This window comes from Callithrix jacchus, chromosome 8 (genome assembly GCF_049354715.1).
Source record: "Callithrix jacchus isolate 240 chromosome 8, calJac240_pri, whole genome shotgun sequence".
Taxonomy (NCBI): Eukaryota; Metazoa; Chordata; class Mammalia; order Primates; family Cebidae; genus Callithrix; species Callithrix jacchus.
The window spans coordinates 13,339,424-13,363,286 of NC_133509.1; the positions used below are offsets into that span (position 1 = coordinate 13,339,424).

The window sequence follows — 23,863 nt, forward strand, 5'->3', positions numbered from 1 at the left end:
CACCGCAACCTCCGCCTCCTGGGTTCAGGCAATTCTCCTGCCTCAGCCTCCTGAGTAGCTGGGATTACAGGCACGCGCCACCATACCCAGCTAATTTTTTTGTATTTTTAGTAGAGACAGGGTTTCACCATGTTGACCAGGATGGTCTCGATCCTTGACCTTGTGATCCACCCGCCTCGGCCTCCCAAAGTGCTGGGATTACAGGCGTGAGCCACCGCGCCCGGCCTAAAATAAATAAATTTTAAAACTACATGAAAGGCCGGCCGCAGCGGTTCACACCTGTAATCCCAACAATTGGTGAGGACGAGGCGGGTGGATCGCTTCGGACCAGCCTGGCCAACAGAGCAAGACCAGCCCCCCATAGCAACAACAAAAAATGACTTTTTAAAAAAATGAATACAACTTTTTAGAATGTTAGGCTGGCAGGATTGCCAGCTTATTTGCTGAGTCTTTTACCTCGTTTAGAGCTAGCGAGAGCAATGAAGAGAAAACATTCATTACCCGGTATTAATATTAATACGGCGGCTTCACTCGCACATGGACCTGGGGGGACAGTCCCCTAATCTTGGACAGCTGCTCCCCGCCCTTCCTCACCGGCCGTCCGGGTATCTCTCTAGTCTTCCCTCCGTCTCTGGGGTGAGTCGTTTCCACCCCTCCTCCCTGGTCCAGGCTACTACGGGAAGGGAAGAAACTGAGGCCGGAAGGACCGGGAGAACCGGGAGGGCCGGGCCCAGCCGGGAGCGTGTGGCTCCGGGCCTCCCCGGGGCGCGGCCGTTAGGGCGGTTCCGGAGCCGCGGCGCCCAGGGCCGAGGGGCGGGCCCGAAGTCACGGCCTCGCCACCGCCGCGCCCGCCGCTCCGCGGCCTCCCGGCGCCACGCCGCCATGCTGCAGAAGCGGGAGAAGGTGCTGCTGCTGAGGACTTTCCAGGGCCGCACGCTGCGGATCGTGCGCGAGCACTACCTGCGGCCCTGCGTGCCCTGCCACAGCCCGCTCTGCCCGCAGCCCGCCGCCTGCAGCCACGGTCAGGCCTGGGCGGGGGCGGGCGGGGGCGGGCGGCCGCGGTGAGGGGGTGAGCGCGGCCCGGAGGCGGAGCGCCAGCTGCAGGGGCACTGGGGCCTAGGCCCTGCGGCCCGCGCCCGCCCCCCGGCGTCACCCCCGTCTCTCTGCGGGTTGGGACCCAGCGGCCCGGGTCCGCGACTTCTGGGGAGCCCCGCGCAGGACTCCCCGACTGCTCCGCCCTGTCCAATGGAAAGGCCGGAGAGACCCGCGCCCCAGCCCGGAGGCCGCGTGGTTCGGCTCCTCAGAGGGGCCGGAGGGCGCGGAAGCCGAGGCCTCCTCCAGCCGTGGCGGTGAAATGGGGAGGTCCCGAGCTGGGAGCCCCCGGGAGCTTCTGGCCAGCTGCTGCCGCGGCGGAGCTGACATCGCCTGCTTTGCAGCCTCAGGTTTCCTGACCTGCGGGCACTGGTGCCCCAGACTTTTCCCCCGCAGATTTGTGAACTATCAGGGCAGGCACTGGGGAAGAAGGTCAAAGGGAAGTTGGACTGGGGACTCCTGAGCACCCGTCCTTGGTTTCTAGGCTGCAAGAGTGGCGGATAGAACGATGCACGTTATTGGTTCTCTTTCCCCCATGGGAGGATGAGCATTGGGGGTTTGGAATCCTCCAAACTTGGTGGTTAAGGTGAACATTTCAGGTAGAGCTTGGTTAACCAGTTATCAGATGCGGGCCTGGTGGAAACCCCATCTCTGCCCTCTTGCTCGCACTGAGCATTTTCTCAATTCAACCCTTGTGGCCCTCGGCTGCTGCGCACTTGGAGAAGCTTGACACAGAGCCTACTTGAAATTGCTGGGCATCATACACAAGTGGTATAAATTTGGGGATGCTTCATTTGAACGTATTTGTCAATGATGAGTTAACACTGAAATATTCAGGTTATGCTGAAAATGTGTCATCCTCTCCTGTACCTCTGGCAACACCATAAACCGCGTTGAGCTTGTATTTATCACAGCTTCAAAAAAAAAAATAAGGGTGCTCAATATACCTGAACTTTGGGCCTCCACCAAAGTAGATTTGTCTTTTAAAAACTCCCACTTTGGAGTTAAGACTGGAAGTTATTTTGCGTGCTAGGGCACGATGACATTTAGTCATAAACCAGGTTTGGAAACATGGTCTGATCTCTTACATTTTGAATTATGTTTCAGATGGGAAGCTCTTGTCTAGTGATGTGACTCATTACGTGATCCCAGACTGGAAAGTTGTTCAAGATTATCTTGAGATCCTTGAGTTTCCTGAGTTGAAGGGAATTATTTTTATGCAAACAGCTTGTCAAGCTGTACAGCACCAAAGAGGCCGGAGGTATATGTTTTGCCTTCTTTATTTCTATATGCCATAGGTTCTCCCCACCTTAGAGAAGGTCTCTTGTTGGAGGGGGACGGGAGGAATTCATTATTTTGTCAGAAAGGACTTTTCAGACTGATTTCGTATTCTCTTTGATAGTGAGGAATGCGGTAACATTATTTTATATTTCTGCTTCAACACCTGGCCAAGAGAGCTGACTGTAGATCAATAACCTGCAGTGTCCCCAGTCTGTGGGTATTTAAGATTCTAGTGTGAATTGGCTTTTGGCTTGCATTTTTATAGTGGCAGGGTTATTGCTTATTTCTTGTTGATAATGTGTATTGTTTAATCTTATTTATAGATACATTGTTTCAGAAGCATACATTCTTTTCTTGGGGAAAAGAGTACTTTATTTTTAAATTTTAAACTCTTGTTGTGGATGCAAATTGTACTTGTAATGATTTATTCAATGAAACCAGAAATAGCATGTTTTATTTTCAGATTACTAGTGTAACTACCAGCCCTAGTCACTGTATTTGCTGAACAAAGGATTTCTCATTGAACCAGTCTAAAATTCTCGCCTTGTACTTAAATGAAGAATAGTTGTCTATCTTTTAAACAAATACTTTGAAAAATAATTTCGCTTCCTTTAACATTGGGAAAGGTTTATGACTTGAACTTAAGACTGTATGGAAATGGCATATTAGAATTATATGTCCAACCTCTTAACACTGTAAGTTATTTAATAAGCACAAACTACACATTTATTCTTTTTAAAAATGTGGTTTCTTCAGGTCTTGGTAATAAAAGATGAAGTGTTTTTATTTGTATATGAAAATGACAAATTGTCCTCTTATTACATGCTCAGTTCAAAAAACGTACATTAACCAGATTGTGTGCAGCGTTTTTCAGATAGAATATTTTTAAATGAGCATCGAGTTTATTTTGTTCAGACACCAAGATATAGATGTTTATACACATCCAAATTTAAATGCTGCTCCAGGTGTCGTATTTCAATTTCTGCTACTAAAATCAATTCGTTGTTATCATTTGGATTGCTAACACACTGCCAGCCTTTTCAACTTCTGTTTTCTAAAATATTTTTAATGTTAAGGATTGTTTTAGAAACTAATTCCTGGGACATTTAAAGAGAGAGAGTTGGAATTTAAACGTCTTTTCTCCTGAACATTTCAAGAGTAGTTAACTTGATGAAAAACTATTGGTTTTCCACTGCTTTGTCATGTCTTTGAATATACTAAATGTGAAAACAAAAGATGAGGGGTTATGAAATAGGGCCATATGATAATACCCTGATTTCGTTGGTTTGGTAAGCACTTTTTGAGCTCTTAGTTCTAGGCCTTGGAGAATAAAAAAGAAGTCTTAGTCCCTCTCACAACAAACCTATTGTCTTACTGGGGTTAGATGGAAGAAACAAGATAGTTATTATGAAGCACCTTAGGCACACAAAGGATAATTTAGTGTGGACTATGCAAAGTGCAGAAGTAAATGTGGGATAGAGAGATGAGACCACAAAATTCTCTGGGGGACATGGATTTGGGCCTGGTCTTCAAGGGTGTAACATGAGCATGATGGAAGAGGAGGAAATCAGCACTTGGCACTTTGCTTGTTGACACAAGCTAAATGACCCAAATTGCCTAAGCTCTAGAAAGTGTCATTTATTGAAGCTAACTTTTTTTTTTTTGAGTTGGAGTTTCACTCTTGTTGCCCAGGCTGGAGTTCAGTGGTGCAGTCTCGGCTCACTGCAATTTCTGCCTCCCGGGTTCAAGCAATTCTCCTGCCTCAGCCTCCCGAGTAGCTGGGATTACAGGCAGGCGCCACCACACCCAGCTAATTTTTGTATTTTTAGTGGAGACAGGTTTTCTCCACGTTGGTCAGGCTGGTCTCAAACTCCCAACCTCAGCTGATCCGCCCACCTCAGGCTCCCAAAGTGCTGGGATTACAGGCGTGAGCCACCTGCCCGGCTGGCTAACTTTAAAATTAATAATAGGCATTGAATACATAAGATCTGGGAGACTTTCTTTATTAATTTAGCCTTACTAAGTGTTCTGTAGAAGTTAGTTGACTTTTTTTGATTGACAGATTAGAATTGTATATATTTGGCCAGGCCCAGTAGCTCACGCTTATAATCCCAGAACTTTGGGAGGCCAAGACAAGGAGGGTAACTTGAGTCCAGTTCAAGACCAGCTGGGCAACATAGTGAGACCCCTGTCTCTATTTAAAAATTTTAAAAAATCATATATATTTATGGTATACAACATGATGTGGTTTTTTAATTATTATTTTTATTTTATTTTATTTTTTTAAAGATGGGGTTTCACCATGTTGGTCAGGTTGGTCTTGAACTCCCAATCTCCGGTGATCCGCCTGCCTTGGCCTCCAAAGTGCTTGGATTACAGGTGTGAGCCACCACGCCCGGCCACAACATGATGTTTTGAAATATGTATACATTGTGGAAAGGCTGAATCAAGCTAATTAGCATATGTATTACTTTACCTGTTTTGAAATATGTATACATTGTGGAAAGGCTGAATCAAGCTAATTAGCATATGTATTACTTTACCTACTTACCCATTTTTTTATAATAATTTTTTTTTTTTTTTTTGAGTCGGAATTTCGCTCTTGTTACCCAGGCTGGAGTTGAATGGCGCAATCTCGGCTCACTGCAACCTCCGCCTCCTGGGTTCAGGCAATTCTCCTGCCTCAGCCTCCCGAGTAGCTGGGATTACAGGCACATGCCATCATGCCCAGCTAATTTTTTGTATCTTTAGTAGAGACAGGGTTTCACCATGTTGACCAGGATGGTCTCGATCTCTTGACCTCCTGATCCACCCGCCTCGGCCTCCCAAACTGCCGGGATTACAGGCGTGAGCCACCGCTCCCAGCATGTAATAATTGACTTTTTATATTTAACTGAACTTGGCCTAGCAGAAACTCTCTAATGTTTTGTTCATTTAATGTTGGGAAACATTTTGTTTTGTTTTTCAGTTCTTCCTTGGAGATTTTTGAGATGTCAGTCAATAATTCATTTTATCCAGTATGCTTTTAGGAACATTATTGCTTAGGAAAATTTGGTCAGTTAATAATTCTTGGTCCCGTCTGGTGTCTGGTATAGGATACTTCGCTTGTTCCTTTTGATTTCCTCTTGAATTCCTCCTGTATAGCTTCATAGAGTCTCCATATTTCATGACTCAGTTTCTTGACAATATAAGATTGGAATCAGTCCAGGCTCAGTGGCTCGCGCCTATAATCCCAGCACTTTGGGAAACCGAGGCAGGTGGATCAGTTGAGGTCAGGAGTTTGATACTAGGCTGGCCAACATGACAAAATCCTGGCTCTACTAAAGATACAAAAATTAGCCAGACGAGGTGGCGCACGCCTGTAATTGTAGCTACTCAGGAGGCTGAGGCAGAAAAATCACTTGAACCTGGGAAGCAGAGATTGTAGTGAGCCAAGATCGTACCACTGCACTCCAGCCTGGGCAACAAGATCGAGATTCTTTCTCAAAACAAAGGAAAAAAATGATTGGAATTGTAGAATATTATGGTTGGAGAGATCTGAAAGGTCAGGTGATCTAACTCCTCATCAATACCTCAGTGTTCTCAACATGAGTGATATATCAACCTTGTTTCTAAAGAAAAAAATCCTCCTGGTCACCCAGTGCTGACTTATTGTCTTCTATTGTTATTTAAATATGTTTGAACATAAATCTAGATATAAGTCCTCATGTTCAAGTACTTTAATACAATCCTAATGTAAGTTAAATAATCAAAGTTACCAAATCAGAAAACTGCAAATGAACTTTATTTAACGTGATAGATGACATTGTTTTGCTGAAATGCAATCACCAGAGTTGTGTTTAACAATAGAAAGATATAGCCTTTCATCTGGTTATATTTGTAATAAGATTTTATATTCAATAATATCAATGCACAGAATGTTTGTTTTCATAAGTATTTTGCACAAAGCAGTATGACTAATGGCAGGTCTTTAGTCCTTCAGGATAATCACATGTCCTGCCATCTAATCATCCTCAGTCAATGCTTATTTACTGAGGAGGCCCCCAACAACTCTGGAAGGCTGTTTTGTCTACCATGTTCTGTGTTCACATGTGCGTTAGTTTATTAACAAATGTTCCCCCAGAGACTGTATGTGCCGAAAACTGCTAGCACTGTGGATACAATGGCGAACCAGAGCAGACGGGGTCCTGGCGGGGAGACAGGCAGTAATCGGGCTATCACACAAACATGCAGAACTGCAACTGTGACAAAGGCACTGAAGCACAGGGACAGGGCGCTAGGAGAGCCCAGACCAGCCAGGGAGGTGAGAAGGGCTTTCCTGAGGGGAATGCCTTGGCGGGGTCTCAGGGTTGGCATAAACCAGGCAGAGTGGAGAGAAAAACTTTCAAGGTAGAGGAAAATGCCTGTGCAGGGCCCATGGGGAGGGGCCTGTGGCACGCTCAAGGAGCGGAAAGAATGTCTGGGTTGGATAGAAGGCCTCATGGGCCTCAGGGATGTCAGGGAAAAGTTTTAAGCAAAGTGAGATAACATGATCAGATTCCTGTCCTAAAAGAATTACTCAGCTGTGTGTGGTGGTTCATACCTGTAATCCCAATACTTTGGGAGGCCAAGGTGGGTGGATCACCTGAGGTCAGGAGTTCAAGACCAGCCTGGCCAATATGGTGAAGCCCCATCTCTACAAAAATACAAAAATTAGCTGGGCATGATGGTGGATGCCTGTAATCCCAGCTACTTGGGAGGCTGAACCTGGGAGGCAGAGGTTGCAGTGAGCTGCGATCATGCCATTGCACTACAGCCTGGGTGACAGAGCAAAACTCTGTCTCAAAAACAACAAAGACGGTATTATTGGGCCAGGTAGAGAAGAGGCCTAGAAAAAAGAAGCAAGGAGGCTTTTGCTTTAGTCTAGATGAGGGAATGTTGGTAGCTTAGAGTTAGAAATAGATGTTTCCAAGAGCTATTTAATAGGTAAAAATCTATAAAACTTCCTAAATATGTAACTGAGGAATTGAAAACATGTCAACATTGAAACTGAAACCATCATACACAGCCAGGCGCAGTGGCTCATGCCTGTAATCCCAAAACTTTGGGAGGCCAAGGTGGATGGAATAGCCTGAGTTTCAGGAGTTCAAAACCAGCCTGGGCAACATGGTGAAACCCATCTCTACTAAAATACAAAAAATTAGTGGCCGTGGTGGCGCACACCTATAGTCCCAGCTTCTTGGGAGGCTGAGGCATGAGAATTGCTTGAATCCAGGAGGCGGAGGTTGCAGTGAGCCAAGGTCTCTCCACTGTATTCCAGCCTGGGCAACAAAGCAGGACTCCATCTCCAAAAATAAATAAATAAATAAAAATGAAAACATTATACACATGGCAGCTTTCTTCATCATAGCCAAAAAGTGGAAACAGCCCAAATGTTCATTAATTGGTAATGGTTAAGCAAAAGGTGGTCTATCCATGCAGTGGAATATTATTCAGCCATAAGACGGAATGACATACTGATACAAGCTACACCATGGATAAACCACAAAAATATGCTAAGCGAAAGAAGCCAGCACACATAAAACATCATATGCTGTATAATTCCATTTATGTAAAATGACCAGAATAGGCATATCAACAGAGACAGAAAGTAGATTAGTGGTTGCCAGGGGCTTGGGTCCAAGGGGAACAAGCAGTGACTGCTTCATGGATGAATTTGGGTTTCTTTTTCGAGTGATTAAGATGTTCTGTAATTAGATCATGGTGATGGTTGCATAACTGTGACTTTACTAAAAATCACTGAATTCTGTGTGTTTTAAGGGTAAATTTTATGGTATGTGAATTATATCTTTTTTTTTTTTTTTTGAGACGGAGTTTCGCTCTTGTTACCCAGGCTGGAGTGCAATGGCGCGATCTGGGCTCACCGCAACCTCCGCCTCCTGGGTTCAGGCAATTCTCCTGCCTCAGCCTCCCGAGTAGCTGGGATTACAGTCACGTGCCACCATGCCCAGCTAATTTTTTGTATTTTTAGTAGAGACGGGGGTTTCACCATGTTGACCAGGATGGTCCCGATCTCTTGACCTCGTGATCCACCCACCTCAGCCTCCCAAAGTGCTGGGATTACAGGCGTGAGCCACTGCGCCCGGCCCTGTGAATTAAATCTTAATAAAGCTGTTGTTTTTTAAAATCTCTAGAACTAGTGATAGATTTAGGTATGTGAGGTGGCAGGGAAGATGGAGTCAAGGGTATCACTCAGGTTTCTGGCTTGTATGACTGGATGGAGAGAGGGAATGCTAGAGAAAGCCTGGGGGCAGGGGAGTTAAGGTCAAGACTTTGAAGTGTCTCTGGGGCATCTGTGAGGGCCACACTGACACCAAATGGCAGTACAATTAGAAAGCCGTCATTCACATGGCCCCAAATGTACTCCATAAAAATGTTTTGTGAGTATCGTCTAATATAAATGGAAATATAGACTTGTAGAAAACTCAATGGTCTCTGCAGGTAAGTCCGTGAGACCCTACCAGGGTTGACGAAATACATTTAGTACAGAATTCACTTTGTAGGTCTTTCCTCTGGTGGAGGACTTCCACTTCTTGAGATGGAGTCTTGCTGTCACCCAAGCTGGAGTGCAATGGCGCGATCTTGGCTCACTGCAACCTCCGCCTTTCGGGTTCAAGCCATTCTCGTGCCTCAGCCTCCCAGGTAGCTGGAACTACAGGCATGCACTACCACTCCCGGCTGATTTTTTTGTGTTTTTAGTAGAGATGGGGTTTCACCATGCTGGCCAGGCAGGTCTCGAACTCCTGATCTCAAGTGATCTGCCCACCTCAGCCTCCCAAAGTGTTGGGATTACAGTTGTAAGCCACTGTGCCAGGCCAAGGGGACTCCCACTTCTAATCCTTAGAGAGTACAGTCAGCAGCGGGAAGGGATATTGCATCTGTAGGTAAGGTCACCACTGAATAAAAATAGTAAAAAAAAAAATAATAATAACCTAAAGAAGGTGGGTTTAACTATCCCTCTAAGAAATTGCTTAAAACATTAAGGTGATGAAATTTTAGAAAACATCCAAGGCAGTCTGGGAACTAAGGTTTTTCTGTAAGACTTGATTATTTATTTATTTATTTGTTTGTTTTTGAGAAGGAATCTGGCTCTGTCACCCAGAATGGAGCACAGTGGCACCATCTCAGCTCACTGCAACCTCTGCCTCCTGGGTTCAGGCTCTTCTCCTGCCTCAGCCTCCCGGGTAGCTGGGATTACAGGCACCCACCACCATGCCCAGCTAGTTTTTGTATTTTTAGTAGAGACAGGGTTTCACCATGTTGGCCAGGCCAGTTTCAAACTCCTGACCTCAAGTGATCAGCCCACCTCATTCTCCCAAAGTGCTGCGATTACAGGCATGAGCTACTCCACCCAGCCTGTACTTGACTGTCTGAAACCCTTGTTCTGTCGTTGTAGTCAAATTTGCTTTAGGCACTTGGTGCTGTTTGCTGACTCCATGCAGGATATTCATCTATCTAGTCCCATCATATGCACCGCAGAACCCTGACTAGCAAAAAATATGACTATATTGTATATATGCGCTATTAAATTATAACCATAAGCCCACATGTCTACAAGCAAACCTGTCACTCTCAGAGTGATTCGCTGTTTGTTTCCTGCTTTCTGCATTAATATTCTTGTACCATTTGTTCATTTGTTTTATCTGGCTGATTGGTAGCTGACAAATGGAAGCTTGCACTGAAAGTCTAAGAAAAATATATATGGGAGTGAAACTTAAAATTGAGAACGTTTTTTGTTAAATTATATATTTTTCTAAATATTAGGAAGGATTGTCATTAATCTGGTGGTAACCCCTGGGTCTGGCTTGTGGCACATCAGTATTTGCAGAGGACAGAATTCCAGAAACCTTAGGTCTGCACAGTGGCTCACGGCCAGCACGTTGGGAAGCTGAGGTGAGATTGCTTCAGCTTAGGAATTTGAGCCTGGGTAACATAGCGAGACCCTGTCTCAATAAAAAATACAAAAGAAAAAATTAGCTGGGCATGGTGGTGTGCATATGTAGTCTGGCTGCTCATGAGGCCGAGGTGAGCGAACACTTGAGCCTGAGAGTTTGAGGCTGCAGGGAGCGGTGATCGTGCCTCTGCGCTCCAGCCTGGGCAACAGAGTGAGTCCCTGTCTCAAAAAAAAAAAAAAAAAGATCTCTGGGTCTGAAGCGAAGGTGTAAAAACAAATGCAGTGATGTCTGTGAAGCTCAGCAAAAGGCAGCTGGGCTCTGGAAGTGTCTGTTTATTCAGGGGTGTTGCTATCCTGGACTTGGATCGCTGTGATCATGTAGGGCTGTGCATTGATCTGTTCATTTGGAAAGCACCTGCTGTGGGTGAGGTACAGCTGTGCTGTCTGCTGTCTCACACTTTCCGCCCTGCTGTCCTCTCTTGGGCCCTTTGTCTCTGCTTACTCTTATTCATCCTTCAGGGCTCATGGGTCACCTATTCCAGGAAGCCTTCCCATCCCTCCCCTCTCCTTTCAAGGCACTTATCCCACTGAAATGGATGGTTCTGTGTTATGTTTGGTTTGTTTTTGCCAGGTAGTGTAGCCTTTTTATTAAATGTAGTAAAATGTACATACATAAAATTATCATTTTAACCTTTTTTAAGTGCAGTGTTCAAGGGGATTAAATACATATTCACTGTTGTCAGCCATCACTAACATGTGTTTCCGGAACTTTTCATTGATCCTGACTGAAACTGTACACGCTTTAGATGCTGTCTTCCCTCCCTGGCCCCTATTCTACTATTCTACCTTCCACCTCTATGAATTTGGCTACTCGTAGTACCTCGTGTAAGTGGAATAACACAGTGTTTGTCCTTTGGTGAGTAGCTTATTTCACTCTGCATAATGTGTCACGGTTCACCCATGTTCTGGCATGTGCTGCAATTTTCTTCCTTTTTAAATGTGAATAATATATTCTACATTATGCTTATCCATTCATCCGTGGATAGACTGCTTCCACCTTTTGCCTATGTACTGTGAGTAATGTTGCTATGAACATAGGTGTACAAATGTCTATTTGCGTCCTCGCCTTCGATTTAGGTATATGCGCAGAAGTGGGATTGCTGGATTGTCTGGTAGCTATATTTTTCGTTTCTTTGCTGTAGACATGGAGCACTGCCCTATCTATGCCATAGGTCACTATTCAGAGGCAGTGGGATGGCTAGTTGGTGTCCCCAAGGGACAGTGCAGCAGCCTTCACCTCCCCCAGCAAACCTGGCACACAGAAGAAGCGCAGCAAAGATTTGATAATGAAGGATGTTTAGCAAGGGAGACCATCAGTAAACAAATAACTACAGTAAGTTCAAGTGTTTTGTAAGAGTGTACAAAATGCGATGGTAGGTAAAGGGAACAAAAACTTCTAGGAGTCAGAGTCAGGAAGAGCAGGCAATATTTTTTTCAATGTTTTCTCTGAAATAATAAATTGCAGATGTTTATGAAATCTCTCCAAAAATCATTCCTATTAATAAATAAGTACTCATTTTGAAAATTCCAAGCATTACCAAAATGAAAGCCTGCCCACACTGTTAATAGTGTGGCATAGACTCTTCTAAGAGGCTTTTAAAATAAGTTTTAAATGTGTCTTTATCCAGGCATGATGGCTCACACCTGTAATCCCAACACTTTGGGAGGCCAAGGCAGGGGGATTGCTCGAGCCCAGGAGTTCGAGACCAGCGTGGTCAACATGGCAAGACCCTGTCCCTACAAAAAAATAAAAAATTAGCCAGTTGTATTGGGTGTGCCACCTACTCGGGAGGCTGAGGTGGAGGAATCATCTGAACCCAGGAGTTTGAGGCTGCAGTGAGCCATGATGCTGCCACTGCATTCCAACCTGGGTGACAGAGTGAGACCCTGTCTCAAAAAAAAAAAAGTGTCTTTGTGAAAGTGGGAAAATTACTAGTATGATATATTCTATGCATCTTGAGGGGTGAGGGAACAGCTTTTGTTTGTACAAGTGGAATTCTGTTAAGAAAAGCTGCCATTCACAGAAATGAAACTGAATCCCTTTGTTTATTAATATGTTTTATGGCCAGGCACAGTGGCTCGTGCCTGTAATCCCAGCACTTTGGGAAGCCAAGGCAGGTGGATCACCTGAAGTCAGGAGTTTGAGACCAGCCTGTAAAACATGGTGGAATCCAGTCTCAACTGAAAATACAAAAATTAGCCAGGCATGGTGGTGCATGCCTATAATCCCAGCTACTTGGGAGGCTGGGGCAGGAGAATCACTTGAATCTGGGAGGTGGAGGTTGCAGTGAGCCAAGATCGTGCCACAGCAGCCTGGGCAACAGAGTGAGAAAAAAAAAAAGATATTTTATAAGTTCCTATTTATGATCCTTTTTACAGTGACTCAGAATTAGAATTACTAAGAAAATAAAATCTATTTCTTGTTTGCTAATAAGGTATAAGACCACACAGATTGGTGATCAGTGTTTACACATTTAACAAGATTCGTTTGGGAGTTCTGCCTTTGCTTCAGTTAAAAGAATCAATTTTTTATTTTTTATTTTTTTGAGACAGAGTTTCGCTCTTGTTACCCAGGCTGGAGTGCATTGGCGCGATCTCGGCTCACCACAACCTCCACCTCCTGGGTTCAGGCAATTCTCCTGCCTCAGCCTCCTGAGTAGCTGGGATCACAGGCACGCACCACCATGCCCAGCTAATTTTTGTACTTTTAGTAGAGACGGGGTTTCACCATGTTGACCAGGATGGTCTCGATCTCTTGACCTCGTGATTCACCTGCCTCAGCCTCCCAAAGTGCTGGGATTACAGGCTTGAGCCACTGCGCCCAGCCAAAAGACTCAATTTTTAAAACCTATGATGGCAGACTAGAGGTACAGAAGGAAGGGTACAAATGCTATTTATTAAAACACATGTTAAATCTGATTTAATATTAATCCATTTTTATTTTATTTTTATTTTGCTAGAGATGGTCTCATTCTGTTGCCCAGGCTGGAGTGCAGTGGCCTAATCATAGCTCACTGCAGCCTCAGACTCCTGAGCTTAAAGGACCCTCCTGCCTCAGCCTCCTGAGTAGCTGGGACTATAGGCATGTACCACTATGCCCAGCTAATTTTTTTTTTGCAGTTATGGCATATACCTTTGCAAATATGCCCAGCTAATTTTTGTATTTTTATTTTGTGTAGGAATGAGGTCTCGCTATGTGGCCCAGGCTGGTCTTCAATACCTGGGCTCAAGCAGTCCTCCTGCTTCAGCCTCCCAAAGTGCTAAGATTACAGGCATGAGCCACCACGCCCAGCAATTTATCTTTAAATAAGCAGTTGGCTCCCTTTAACATAACTGAGTGTTTTCTGTAATTTCATAGTACCTAGACTATTGACAAGCACCTTCTTAGAAACTGACCCATAGAAGACTTGATGTTTGATTTGTGACTTCCGCCAGCGTTGTGGGAAGTATCTTTTTGTTGTTTTTTGAAACAAGGTCTCGCTCTGTTCCCCAGGCTGGAATGTAATGGCACAATCACAGCTCACTGCAGCCTTGACTTCCCAGGCTCAACCAATCCTCCCACCTCAGCCTCCCAAGTAGCTGGGACTACAGTTGTGCACTACCACGCCTGGCTAATTTTTGTATTTTTTGGTAGAGACAAGATCTCCCTATGTTGCCCATGCAGGTGTTGAACTCCTGGTCTCAAACCGTCCTCTTTCCTTGGCGGTGGGAAGGATCTCTTGATGGGCAAAACCTTAAAACTTAATGTTAGTTGTCTGACAGATGAGGCTAGCTCTCACTTACATAAATCATGGTGGCTGCATAAATAAAATTCACAGATAAATCACCAAACTTATTTACCTTACACATTCTTTTCTAGGGCTGCCAGCAAAAAATCAAATATATTAATGCTTAATGGTATTTACAGAACAAAGTGAGGTCCAAAAATAAAGTCCTAAATCTCTGCTTGCCTCCGTGTACTCAGGCTTTGAAGAAGGAGGCTAGGCAGGACAAGGCAGTATAATTACATAATAAAACCACTAGAAGTCTCTGAAGGGGAAAGAAGAAAAGGAGGTTAATTGATTTGCAAACTAATTAACTAGGCCCTGCCCAAGCACGTTACAGCAGGCAAAATCGAGAAACAGTAGCAACCCAGTGCTGAGCACTGAGCACACTGAGACCAATGTAAATCCATGTTGTTCAGGTTTAAAGTAATCAGTCTTTTGCTCTAAAATGCCCCGTCCTTTTTTGATCCTTAGTAAGAGATGGCAGCGGATGAGTACCTGCTTTGTTAGATTTATTTTTCTCCCCCCCCCCCCCCCCCCCCCCCCCCCCCCCGTCACAGACAGTATAACAAACTGCGAAACCTGCTGAAGGATGCCCGTCATGATTGCATCCTCTTTGCTAATGAATTCCAGCAATGCTGCTATCTGCCTCGGGAAAGAGGAGAGTCCACGGAGAAGTGGCAGACCAGGTACAGCCCTGACTCGCTGTGGTTTTCATACCGTCGCCTTCTTTCATTTCCTCATCGTTTGCTGTTTGGGAGTTCATCTGAATAGTATGCATAACTGATATATATTTTTTTAAATTGTGGTTAGGAAGATTTAGGTACCCAGAGTATGTTTGCCCCAGACCCTAGCAGCCAGCAGGATCATTCCAGTGACCTAGAAGTCATAACTTTAATATGCGTATGTATGTGGAAGGCAGGTTTTGTTTTGTTTTTTGGGCTTGTTGTTTGTTTGTTTTTCCTGAGCCAGGGTTTTTTGCTTTGTCACCCAGGCTGATACAATGGTATGATCACAACTTACCTTCTGGGCTCAAGTGATCCTCCCACCTCAGCCTCTCAAGTAGCTGAGACCACAGGCATGTGCCACCACAGTCGGCTAGTTTTTGTATTTTTTGAAGAAATGGGGTCCCAGTATGTTGCCCAGGCTAGTCTTGAATTCCTGGGTTCAAGCGATCCGCTCGTCTTGGCCTCCCAAAGTGCTGGGATTATAGCTGCCAGCCACTGTCCCTGGCCAGGCTCCTACTTCCAGTTTTACTCAACTGAAACTGATAATTTTATTCTGAAAAAGCTGCTTCAGGAAAGACAGTGTCCTGGTTTAAGCCTTCCTGAAAGCAGAGCCTAAAGCAAGCCCTTGAATGTGGAGTATTTATGTGGAAAGCAATTCCCAGAAACAGGAGTGAGGCAGCAGGGAGAGTGAGATGGAGATGGAGGGAAGACGGTGAAGGACGTGCTGCAGCTGTGGGGAGCAAAGGCTGCATCAGTGCTACTGAGGAGCCACATGGAATGTGCCTCAGAAGTTACCTTGAAAGCTGGGCACAGTGGCTCACGCTTGTAATCCCAGTACTTGGGAGGCTGAGGCAAGAGGATCAGGAGGTTTTGTTTTTTCTTTGAGACAGTCTTGCTCTATCACCCAGGCTGTAGTGCAGTGGCATGAACTCAACTCAAGGCATCCTCTGCCACCTGGGTTCAAACGATTCCCCTACCTCAGCCTTCTGAACAGCTGGGACTACAGGTGCACGCCACCATGCCTGGCTAATTGTTTTTTTTTTTTTTTTGTATTTTTACTTTTTTTTGTATTTTTTGTGTTTCACCATGTTGGCCAGGATGGTCTCGATCTCCTGGCCTCGTGATCTGCCTGCCTCAGCCTCCCAAAGTGCTGGGATTACAGACGTGAGAGGATCAGGAGTTTGAGACCAGCCTGGGTAACATAGTGACACCCCATGTGTACAAGGAGTTAAAAGTTAGCCAGGGATTGGCAGGGCATGGTGGCAGGATAGGAAATTAAAAGCCAGATGTGAAATTCTGAACAAGAGCTTGTGTTTGTCTACCTGGGGAGGGCTCACATGCCCTTTGCTTTTCCAGGAGCATATACAACGCGGCTGTTTGGTACTATCATCACTGCCAGGACAGGATGCCAATTGTTATGGTGACAGAAGATGAAGAGGCAATTCAGCAATATGGAAGTGAAACAGAAGGAGTATTTGTGATTTCTTTCAAGGTATTTCCAGACGAGTATGAGTGCTCATTTCCCAAGTGTACCCACAAGGCTCTAGATCCCTTTGGTAATACAGAACAGAGAAAATAACAGGAATAGACGTTAGGAGGTTCCCTTTTGGCCAGGCCTGGTGGCTCATGCCTGTAATCCCAGCACTTGGGAGGCCAAGACAGAAAGATCACTTGAGCTTAGGAGTTCAAGACCAGCTGGGCAATCTATTGAGACCTTCTCTCTACAAGAAATAAAAAAAATCGAAGCATGGTGGCATGCACCTGTAGTCCCAGCTACTCAAGAGGCTGACGTGGAGAATTACTTGAGCCTAGGAGTTGGAAGCTACAGTGAGCTGTGAACACACCACTGTACTCAAGGCTGGGTGACAGAGCAAGACCCTATCTCAACAAAAGAAGTTCTACGTCTTCGTTATGCCTCAACTACTTAACGTTGACTTTCACAAATTCAGACTAACTTTGACTGTAAGGCTCACATCATCTAACAGCAGCCCAGTAAACTCACATTTATAACTATAACAGTAATGGTAATGGTGATGACGATGATTATAGGATGGATAAAATTGCCAACATTCTCGTTGTGGACCTATAAAATGGCAGTTTGACATAGTTCTACCTAATGGTAATAACCAACACATATCTATACCAAGCACTCTTCTATGTGTATTATTTCATTTAATTCTTGCAGCAACCCTATGAGGTAGGTATTATTATTTCATCTTATTGGTAAGGAAGTGGAAACACAGAAAGACTAAGTAACTTGTTCAGAGTCACACAGTAGAAAATGGTAGGGCTATGATTAAAATCCAGGCAGTTTCACCCCAAAGCTCTTAGCCATCATGCTATACTGCCTCCCAAGTTATTTTTCTGAAAACACACACAAAACAAACTGTCTTAAAGGCCAGTCTTTTTTTTTTCAACTGTTCCTCACTCTTCCCCACTCATGAATGTTCATGGGGGTTAATAGGAATAAATGAAAGGGTTGAGATGTGATATTATTATTATTATTTTTTTTTTTTTTTGAGATGGAGTTTTGCTCTTGTTACCCAGGCTGGAGTGCAATGGCATGATCTTGGCTCACCGCAACCTCTGCCTCCTGGGTTCAAGCAATTCTCCTGCCTCAGCCTCCTGAGTAGCTGGGACTACAGGTGTGCACCACCATGCCCAGCTAATTTTTGTATTTTTAGTAGAGACGGGGTTTCACCTTGTTGACCAGGATGGTCTCGATCTCTTGACCTTGTGATCCACCCACCTCGGCCTCCCAAAGTGCTGGGATTATAGGCGTGAGCCACCAGAGATGTGATGTTATATATGTGAATACTGTCAGATCTGCTTGGTACAGATTTCAGACAGGAGTGGCATTATCAGTGACAGTTTCATTGGGCTGTCTCAGCAACACAGTTCTTCCTATCTCTTAGGTACCTTTTGTGAGAGTAGGATGACTGTTAATCTCTCAACAGATCACTGGGCTCTTCTGTCTGCCCAGTTTGTCAATTAAGTTCCACTTGTTGATATTATTTTTTGGTGCAGAAACTAGAATAAGGCCCTGTATTACCCCCTGTCCGTTTACAGAAAGTCTGGTTGGGTTCTGAATTGTAGATTTCATAAGGGTTCCCAGGTACATGTATTGCTAAAGATTTGCCAATAGAATTTTCTTGGCCCTGCTATAAAAAAGTGCTCTGGCATGTTAGAGAATTCCAGGGGCGCTGGATATTAATGGCAGTGTCATTTGCTTTTTCTGTAGCAATACATCATGTCTTGTTCGTGCAGAGGACAGTTGACTAAAATTACATTTTTCTACTTTTTGTGAAAATTACTTTTCTTTGTAGTCCAGTGGTATAGTACAGTTTTATTTTCTATAGCGTTTCTCGAGAAAACTGTGACCAAAGGCTTCATAGAGGTGAGTGATAGTAGAAAAAAGAGATATTGTGACATTCAGATGAGAGGGAAGCCCAGAATTCTCTGTGGGGACTTGAAGTGAGATGGAGAAGAGCCAAGACGAGAAATCCCTCTTGAAGAGGTGGTTCACAATGACAAAATGTGGTGTTGATAAGTAATAAGTAACCATAGAATTGGGGCACTGATGTTAGCACAGACAGACTTTCTGGAAGGAGCAGGGAAAGAAAGGAAGCACTTTACAGGACTCTGAAGTCAGTGGGAGAAGTGCTGGAGTTGACGGTAAGTATAACCTATTTCCTTTCGATTTGAGAAAAAAGAATGTGCAAGAATTTACCCCTCAGTTAAGTTAAAATACATAAAAAAGACAAGAATGGCCCTGCACAGTGGCTTATGCCTGTAATCCAGCACTTAGGAAGGTCAAGGCAGGAGGAGCACTTGAGCCCAGGAGGTCAAGGCTACAGTGAGCCAAGATCACACCATTTGTACTCCAGTACAGGCAACAGAGCAAGACCCTGTCTCTAAAAAAACAAACAAAAAAGGGCCAGGCACAGTGGCTCATGCCTGTAATCCTAGCACTTTGGGAGGCCAAGGCGGGCAGATCACAAGGTCAAGAGATTAAGACCATCCTGACCAACATGGTGAAACCCTGTCTCTACTAAAAAAAAAAAATACAAAAATTAGCCAGGCATGGTGGCACGCACCTGTAGTCCCAGCTACTCGGGAGGCTGAGGAAGAAGAATCACTTGAATAGGGAGGCGGTGGTTGCAGTGAGCCGAGATTGCGCCACTGCACTCCAGCCTGGTTTCAGAGGAGACTCCTTCATAAAAAAAAAAAAAAAAAAGCCAGGCGCAGTGGCTCACGCCTGTAATCCCAGTACTTTGGGAGGCTGAGGCTGGTGGATCACGAGGTCATGAGATCGAGACCATCCTGGTCAACATGGTGAAACCCCGTCTCTACTAAAAATACAAAAAATTAGCTGGGCATGGTGGTGCGTGCCTGTAATCCCAGCTACTCGGGAGGCTGAGGCAGGAGAATTGCCTGAACCCAGGAGGCAGAGGTTGCGGTGAGCCGAGATCGCACCATTGCACTCCAGCCTGGGTAACAAGAGCGAAACTCCATCTCAAAAAAAAAAAAAGCCAGGCACCATGGTTCATGTCTGTAATCCCAGCACTTTTGGAGGCCAAGGCAGGCAGATCACGAGGTCAGGAGTAGGGGACCAGCCTGGCCAATGTGGTGAAACCCCATCTCTACTCTTGGCAGGCTCCAGGGTTAATGTGGTGGTAGAGAATGAACGGTGAGTGAAGCTCAGGAAGTTCTGCTCACTGAATACACCTTCAAAGCAGCAGGCCAGCAGTTCCTAGTCAGGAGTTTCTGTAGTAGTACCATGATGAAGAATCAGCACCTTCTGACCGTGTTTCTCTGTGCTTTTATTAAATACAGAATTACCTGGACAATTTCTGGCCTGATTTAAAAGCTGCCCGCGAACTTTGTGATTCTATCCTTCAGTCTCGACGGGAGAGAGAGAATGAGAGTCAGGAGAGCCATGGGAAGGAGTATCCAGAACATCTTCCCCTGGAAGTGTTGGAAGCTGGGATTAAATCTGGACGCTATATCCAGGTGAGGGTGCTAATTTAGAATGAGTCAGGGCTGGGAGTGGTGGCTCATGCCTATAATCCTAACACTCTGGCTAAGGCTGGTAGATCACTTGAGCCCAAGAGTTGGAGACTAGACTGGGTAACATAGTGAGACCCTGTCTCTACAAAAAGTTTTAAAATTAGCCAGGTGTAGTGGTATGCACCTATAGTCCCAGATTACTCGGGAGGCTGAGGCAGGAGGATCACTTCAACCTGGATGGTTGAGGGAGCCATGATTGTGCCACTGTACTCCAGCCTGGGCAACAGTGAGAACCTGTCTCAAGGAAAAAAAAAAAAAAAGAATTTGTCAGGACCAGCCAGTGTGTTTTCTTCTCTTTTTACTGTCTGCTGTCACAGGCCTCTGATTTCACAGACTGCAAACAAGATGGGCATGAGTCAGGGCTGTTGATGTTTCAGGTGACTTGGGAGTCATTCTTTCTGTGGACGCTGCTTGTCCAGCTTGAAGTCACCCTACGATGAAGTCCTCAATTCTGTTATATGTTGAGCATCACACAAGCAGAATGTGGAGGCAGCCTGGTAAATGCCTCCTGTCACTAGGAAAAAACACATCTTTTTCAGTCAAGGTCTGGAGGTTTGGCGATATTGTAAAATTGGTGACGTTTAGCTCCTTTCCTCCTTTGCCATTTTCTCTCTGCCCCTTTCAAGGGCCTCTCTCTGATCCTCCCAGGATCCTAACCCAAATGCTGTCAGGGTCTTGGGACGCAATCAGATACAATTTTTCTTCAGATTTCAAGTTTTATATACACTCATTTATGTGTGCATGTGTGTGTAGCCCTGTGCAGTTTTATCACATGCGTAGGTATGTGTATCCACCACCACAATCAAGATACAGAACGGTTCCTTCATGGATTTTACATTTCTAATGAGCAACTCAATAGATTGTCAGTCACAATCTAAGAACAGCACTCCAAAGCCCCTCCCTGAAAGTGTGGGGATTTTAAATGAGTATGCCTAGAGAGGCTAATGCTGCCAACTTGGTAGTAAAGTTTATAGCATTCCTGGGAGGAGATTTTAAGATAGAAGATTTTTAAAAGACTGCTCATCAGTTACATTAGATAGAGCCTGGTGCATTCAGCACTTTGTATAGCTAAGAGTAGTTCAAAATGATGGTATTTTTCTCTGGAGAAAATAAATCTTAGTGATTGATATTATTCCTAGCCAGGCATGGTGGCTCACGCCTGTAATCCCAGCACTTTGGAAGGCCGAGGTGGATCACAAGGTCAGGAGTTCAAGACCAGCCTGGCCAACATGGTGATACCCTGTCTCTATTAAAAGTACAAAAAATTAGCTGGGCATAGTGGTGCATGCTTGTAATTCCAGCTACTTGGGAGGCTGAGGCAGGAGAATTACTTGAACCCAGGAGGCAGCGGTTACAGTGAGCTGAGATGGTGACAGAGCAAGACTGTCTTGAAAATATATATTAGAAAAAAAAAAGGGCCAGGCGCGGTGGCACACACCTATAATCCCAGCACTTCGGGGAGGCCGAGGCAGGTGGATCATGAGATCAAGAGATCGAGACCATCCTGGTCAACAAGGTGAAACCCCGTCTCTACTAAAAATACAAAAATTAGCTGGGCATGGTGGTGTGCGCCTGTAGTCCCAGCTACTCGGGAGGCTGAGGCAGGAAAATTGTTTGAACCCAGGAGGCGGAGGTTGCGGTGAGCCGAGATTATGCCATTGCACTCCAGTCTGGGTAACAACGGCGAAACTCCGTCTCAAAAAAAAAAAAAAGATATATATTTTTTTCCTAAAGAATTATATATATATAATTTTATATATAAATAAATAATTATATATTTATATATAATTTTATATATAAATAAATAATTATATATTTATATATAATTTTATATATAAATAAATAATTATATATTTATATATAATTTTATATATAAATAAATAATTATATATTTATATATAATATGTATATAAATTATTTTATATATATATATAAAATTTCTAAAGGGATCACAAACCTTAAAAGAATATTATGGGGATGTTTTCACATCATTTTAAAAAACTGGACCTTTCGGAGATAAACCAGGCAGAAAAAAACATTTTTCACATTGATTTTTTATTTTTATTTTAGGGAATTCTGAATGTCAACAAACACAGAGCCCAAATGGAAGCTTTTGTTCGACTTCAAGGAGCCAGCAGCAAAGATTCAGGTTCAGTATAAACCTTACATAAATTTCCATACCACTCTTTTGTTCTGACATTATACAATGAAGAAAGCAAAGTTGAAATTGTCATGTCAGATGTGCCCTGTCCTGTATGCGTATATACACTGTGTATGTGGGATTATGGGGGGTTTTCCCCTAGTTGTTTTTTTTTTCCTATAATTTCTGATTTTATCATATTAAATTTAAACTACAATACAGAGAGGCAAAGTAATTTGCCCAGGGTCACACACCTGGTAAGTGGTGGAGCTGAACTTGTGGTGGTAGCCCAGGCAGTTTGGATGTGATTTTAAAATATTACTTTGTGCTGCTTCAATGCGATATATTACTTTAGTGGAATAATTTTTTTTAAGTAATAAAAATGAAAAAAATATGTAAATAAGTTGTATCATAATCAGGTGTCGTTCTTAGTTTTGTAATAACAGGGTGAGAAAGAAACCGTGCTAGTCAAAGGAGCATGGCTGGGTTGAGGGAGAATGAGCAGCTGGCTTTCTTTCTTTTTTTTTTTGAAGACAGTTTCGCTCTTGTTACCCAGGCTGGAGTGCAAGGGCGCGATCTCAGCTCACCGCAACCTCCACCTCCTGGGTTCAGGCAATTCTCCTGCCTCAGCCTCCCGAGTAGCTGGGATTACAGGCACGCGCCACTATGCCCAGCTAATTTTTTGTATGTTTAGTAGAGACGAGGTTTCACTATGTTGACCAGGATGGTCTCGATCTTTTGACCTTGTGATCAACCTGCCTCGGCCTCCCAAAGTGCTGGGATTACAGGCATGAGCCACTGTGCCCGGCGAGCAACTGGCTTCCTATGGGCCTTTGCTAGTCAGAATTCTCCCTGTCGGTTCTGCCTTATTTATAGTTCCTCAGCCCACTGACCACTCCCTTGGCTGTGTAGGATCCTGAAGGTATTGGGCAGAATTCCAGCATAGGCTCACATAATTGCATGCAGGGAACTAACACCTTTTTAAAAGGTGGTGAGGTAGGGGGGAGTGTTTTTTAAAGGATGATTGAGGGTGGCACTTAGGAAAGCTCATTATACAGTATGACACCGTGCCAGCAATTCTTCATTCCTAGCCTGCAGAACGAAAGAAGTTTGACTTTACCTTTGAAAGGAAGAAGCTTTATTTGCAGAAGTGCTGATTACACTTGGAATATATTATGCACTGAATGCCTCACTGGTGTGACATTCCCCTAGCTTTATGGATTTTTTTCTCTGCTGTCCCAAACACAGATTTAGTCAGTGACATCCTAATCCACGGGATGAAGGCTCGAAACCGCTCGATTCATGGGGATGTGGTAGTTGTGGAGCTGCTCCCTAAAAATGAATGGAAAGGAAGGACCACAGCCCTGTGTGAGAATGACAGTGACGACAAAGCCTGGGGCGAATCCCCAACTGAGCCCATGCCTACGGGTGAGCCCGCTGGAGAGCCACTCCGGTGTCCATTTTTCTTGTGGAATTATATTTTTCTTCTCTTTAGCAAGCCAGAAATACTGCCTTTATTTAATTCATTAATTAATTTAAATGGACAAATAAAAACTATGTATATTTATTGTATATCACATGATGTTTTGATGTAATACATTGGAGAATGGCTAGACTGAGCTAATTAACCTCTGTATTAACCTCACACACTGTGTGGTGAAAACACTTAAGATCTACTCTCTCAGTGATTTTCAAGAATACAGTACATTGTTATTTTTTTTTTTTTTTTTTTTTAATTTTTTATTAGATTTTAGGTTTTGGGGTACATGAGCAGAGCATGCAAGACAGTTGCGTA

General features: G+C 44.2%; 1 protein-coding gene across 20 annotated transcripts in view; it reads left to right on the forward strand.

Moving 5' to 3' along the window:
• Nucleotides 1–523: 523 nt before the first annotated feature.
• The window catches only part of DIS3L (DIS3 like exosome 3'-5' exoribonuclease), a 44,909-nt gene continuing 21,569 nt past the window's right edge, over nucleotides 524–23,863 (forward strand). The window contains exons 1-8 of one of the 20 annotated variants that reach the window (XM_078333457.1): nucleotides 859–1,021; nucleotides 2,200–2,353; nucleotides 11,509–11,699; nucleotides 14,691–14,819; nucleotides 16,215–16,350; nucleotides 19,695–19,871; nucleotides 21,999–22,077; nucleotides 23,317–23,496. In XM_078333457.1, the coding sequence (XP_078189583.1) occupies nucleotides 16,264–16,350; nucleotides 19,695–19,871; nucleotides 21,999–22,077; nucleotides 23,317–23,496 (523 nt within the window). In that variant the 5' untranslated portion in view covers nucleotides 859–1,021; nucleotides 2,200–2,353; nucleotides 11,509–11,699; nucleotides 14,691–14,819; nucleotides 16,215–16,263. Of the gene's footprint in view, nucleotides 637–858; nucleotides 1,022–1,145; nucleotides 1,692–2,198; nucleotides 2,354–11,508; nucleotides 11,700–14,690; nucleotides 14,904–16,214; nucleotides 16,351–19,694; nucleotides 19,872–21,998; nucleotides 22,078–23,316; nucleotides 23,497–23,863 lie in introns of those variants that run through there. The other 19 variants (XM_035258948.3, XM_078333461.1, XM_078333458.1 and 16 more) reach the window with 19 other exon arrangements.